The sequence below is a fragment of the Sinocyclocheilus rhinocerous genome, unplaced genomic scaffold (genome assembly GCF_001515625.1).
Source record: "Sinocyclocheilus rhinocerous isolate Xijiao unplaced genomic scaffold, SAMN03320098_v1.1 scaffold561, whole genome shotgun sequence".
Classification (NCBI taxonomy): domain Eukaryota; kingdom Metazoa; phylum Chordata; class Actinopteri; order Cypriniformes; family Cyprinidae; genus Sinocyclocheilus; species Sinocyclocheilus rhinocerous.
In genome coordinates this window covers 1,139,799-1,143,618 of record NW_015641041.1, presented here as the reverse complement: position 1 = coordinate 1,143,618, position 3,820 = coordinate 1,139,799, and the positions used below count along the sequence as shown (strand labels likewise).

General features: G+C 43.4%; 1 protein-coding gene across 1 annotated transcript in view; it reads right to left on the bottom strand.

Annotated features, from left to right (window-relative positions):
- The window catches only part of LOC107754374 (von Willebrand factor A domain-containing protein 5A), an 11,249-nt gene extending 7,429 nt beyond the window's left edge, over positions 1–3,820 (bottom strand). Inside the window, 6 exon segments of the mRNA XM_074560228.1 lie at positions 1,944–2,119; positions 2,193–2,307; positions 2,381–2,547; positions 2,655–2,877; positions 2,960–3,162; positions 3,725–3,820. Coding sequence (XP_074416329.1) covers positions 1,944–2,119; positions 2,193–2,307; positions 2,381–2,547; positions 2,655–2,877; positions 2,960–3,162; positions 3,725–3,764 — 924 coding nt within the window. The 5' untranslated portion in view covers positions 3,765–3,820.

Sequence of the window (3,820 nt, the reverse complement as noted above, 5' to 3'; positions counted from 1 at the left end):
TTGTTTTTAGCCGATTCTTGAAGATGGCTAAGGACTCAGCTGCTCGGACTGAGTTGGGCTGGGTTGAGTTGAAGGTGATGGTCCTTCATCCAGCAGGAAATGTCTGTTAGACAAGCTGAGATGCGAGCAGCTATCGTCGGATCATCAGGATGGAATGAGAGGTAGAGTTGAGTGTCATCAGCATAGCAGTGGTATGAAAAGCCATGTTTCTGAATGACAGAACCTAGTGATGCCATGTAGACAGAGAAGAGAAGTGGTCCAAGAACAGAGCCCTGAGGCACCCCAGTAGTTAGATGTTGTGACTTGGACACCTCACCTCTCCAAGATACCTTGAAGGACCTATCTGAGAGATAAGACTCAAACCACTGGAGTGTGGTACCTGAGATGCCCTTTGCCAATAGGGTTGACAAGAGGATCTGGTGGTTAACCGTGTCAAAAGCAGCAGACAGATCCAGCAAGATAAGTATTTAAGATTGGGAATCTGCTCTTGCCTATCTTAGGGCTTCAACAACTGAGAGCAAGGCAGTCTCGGTTGAATGTCCACTTCTGAAACCAGACTGGTTGCTGTTGAGGAGGTTATTCTGTGTGAGAAAGCCAGAGACTTGGTTGAACACAGCTCGTTCAAGTGTTTTTGCAATGAAAGGAAGAAGGGAAACCGGTCTGTAGTTCTCTAAGAGAGATGGGCTAAGGGTGGGTTTCTTAAGTAGTGGGGTTATACAAGCCTGTCTAAATGCTGAGGGAAAACACCAGTGTGAAAGAATGTGTTAATGATGTGAGTGAATGCAGGTTCAAGGATCAAGCGGACAAGTAGTAGGATGATTAGAAAGGATGAGTTTGGAGACTTCTGCCTCAGAGAGTGAAGAAAAGGATGTGAACGAGTGAATGTTTGCTGGTAAGATGTGCTTGACATATTGTGGTGTGGAAAATTGTGCACTGATGGTTTTAATTTTATTAATGAAGAACGTGGCAACGTGGAAAGTCGTCAGCTGTTAGAGTTGATGAAGGAGGGGTAGGAGGAGGACAAAGGAGGGAGGAAAATGTTTTAAAGAGCATGCGAGAGTTAGACGAATTGTTAATTTTGTTATGATAGTATGTCCTTTTAGCAGTGGAGACATTAGCAGAGAAGGAAGAGAGGAGTGACTGATACACATTAAGGTCAGTATTTACTTTCTTAATGCACATTCCTGGCTTTATTGTGCACAAAGTAAAATATTTTCATAATATTGCAACCAGATTACATTATTTTTTACTTTTTAAATATGCCCTGTTTCCCACAGAAATATCATGCAATTAGTAAAACTGGTTGTGAGTCGGGTTTTATGATGATTTTAAATGTGTCTCATCTGAATACATTTAAAGGGGTCATGTGATGCTGCTAAAAAGAACAGTATTTGGTGTATTTGGTGTAATGAAATGTGTTTATGCGGTTTAAGGTTCAAAAAACACATTATTTTCCACATACTGTACATTATTGTTTCTCCTATATGCCCCGCCTTTCTGAAACGCGTTGATTTTTACAAAGCTCATCGGTCTGAAAAAGCGAGGTGTACTCTGATTGGCCAGCTATCCAGTGCATTATGATTGGCCGAATACCTCAAGCGTGAGACGGAAATGTTACGCCACTTACCATACTGTGATGCAGAATAAAGGTTACGCCTTCTTTCTTTGCGTGAACGTTTGGGCGGCGTTATGCAAATCTTCTCACATAGTGACGTAGATATGTGGGGGTGTGTTAGAACGAGCCGTTTTAGGTAGGTGTGGCTGACTCTTAACTTTTATAAAGAATATCTCTTTGGATTTGAGACTTTAGTCTTTGCAACTTTACAGATCTTCTTTATGCACCAAGAGCTTGTAACACTCCAAAGAGAAAGGAAAAATTTAAATTGCATCATATGACCCCTTTAAATGAATGAACCTTAAAATCCTTGAACATTAAATTTTACCTTTGCACTTTCAATGCGCATCTGTGCTGCATTCCCATTATGCATCATGTCTCCCATACTGCCTGATCTGTCAATCACAAAAACAAACTCGCCTTAAGTTGCCAGTGATGACATCACTTCTTCCGGGAACTCTGGGTACAAATTTATCATGACCACTGGGTCCCTCATCAGAGAGCCTGAAAAAGAGAGAAAGAGTCAGTGACAGCTTGATCACTCAATCCCATAATGCCAGTGAGCTGCAGGTCTTACCTGGCGGGGTAGTGGTCACTCCTGCCTCCACTATAGCAGAAGGCTGATGGGTATCCTGATAGAATACAAACAGCTCAAAGTCCTTATCAAACATGTGACCAGGACTCAGATCCACCTGCACACATAAACAACACATGCATTAAACTGCTCTGCTCACACATCCAGATAAACACATGAAGACACAGTACCGTAGCCTGAGTGCGATCAGAGTGGAGGAACACTAGAGGATCCAGAGTGCAGTTGGACTCTAGTTTGGTGATGGGCTTTGGAGAGCTCACATGGACACTGAGAGTCAGCGTGTAGGGAACAGATCCACATCCTGATGAAATCTCTGAGACGATACCAGCACCTGAACCTGACACACACACACACACACACACACACACACACACACACACACAGAGTGTGTTAGAATCAGCTTCTCTCCTCTAATAAAGTGTGTGTCAGCAGCTGCTGCAGTACCTGCTGGTGTGTATCGGGGGTTGAGTACAGCCGGCAGACAGAAGCGCAGCGAGTGGTCGGCCTGCACAGCGAGCTCGGTGACGTAGATGATGGTGACGGCAGCGTTCTGACCCGCCGACAGACACCCGACACTCAGTCTGAACACATCAGGACTCTCTGCGCTCTCTTCCAACAGAAACGCCTGCTGACCCGAACTCACAGCATCATCATACTGATCCCTCGCCTGCAAGATACGGTTTTGTTAAATGGTGATGTGTAGCACGAATATACAAATCAATGTCCTGCAGATTTCTATTTGGACTCACGCTTTCTCTGTCCTGCACCTCTGCCACAATCTCCTGCTCTCCGATCTTGGCACTGAAGTGGCAGACAGCAGCATCCGCAGGCAGAGGGAAGACGAACAAGGCCTCCAGGGGGCGCTCTTCCTCATTCACATACTGCAGAGTGGAGGAGACTGTGGCTACATGATCCTGAACCCGAACCTGCACTGAGATGCTCTTCAGAGGCACTGAGTCACACAAACACAACATCACAAATACAGCAGAACTGTTAAGATAAGTGTGTTTGCATCTCTTTTTCTGTCTGATCATCGCTTGTTTAATCTAATGTATTCATGCACGCCCCTAAGGCATGTGCTAGTTATTTTCCATAAGTAGTAACGTTTCATATTGTATATCCGTATACGCAGTTGTTTGTCTCTTTTAATGAGCTGTTAGTTATTCTGTTTATCCATATATAGACTTGCTAGTTTTAGTAAACGAGCATAATAAAGCTGACTTTGAGTGAACTGCACTTCTTGTGTCTATGTCATTCTTTGTCCCTGGTACCAGTGTTCTACTCTGATCTTCACTGACCTTTGATTTCATTCATGACATCCAATTTTATCTAACAAGAACAACATGACAAACACACCTGGCATCATAAATAACTGAATAAAGGAGAAAGGAGTGTTTGACAACATTAAATACTGAGATCAACCAACTTCCCTAAGTCAAAAACACCTCAGCTCTCCTACGTATTATAAACGTTTTAAGGAAACAGGTAACAACAGCAAACAGGTGAATTCGTACCTGACTCATTTTTCTCAGTTACAAGACCGCAGATCTCCATTCTGACGCCCGTTAGACGAAATTACGATTTTTCTTCAAATCGAAAGTGAAACTCAA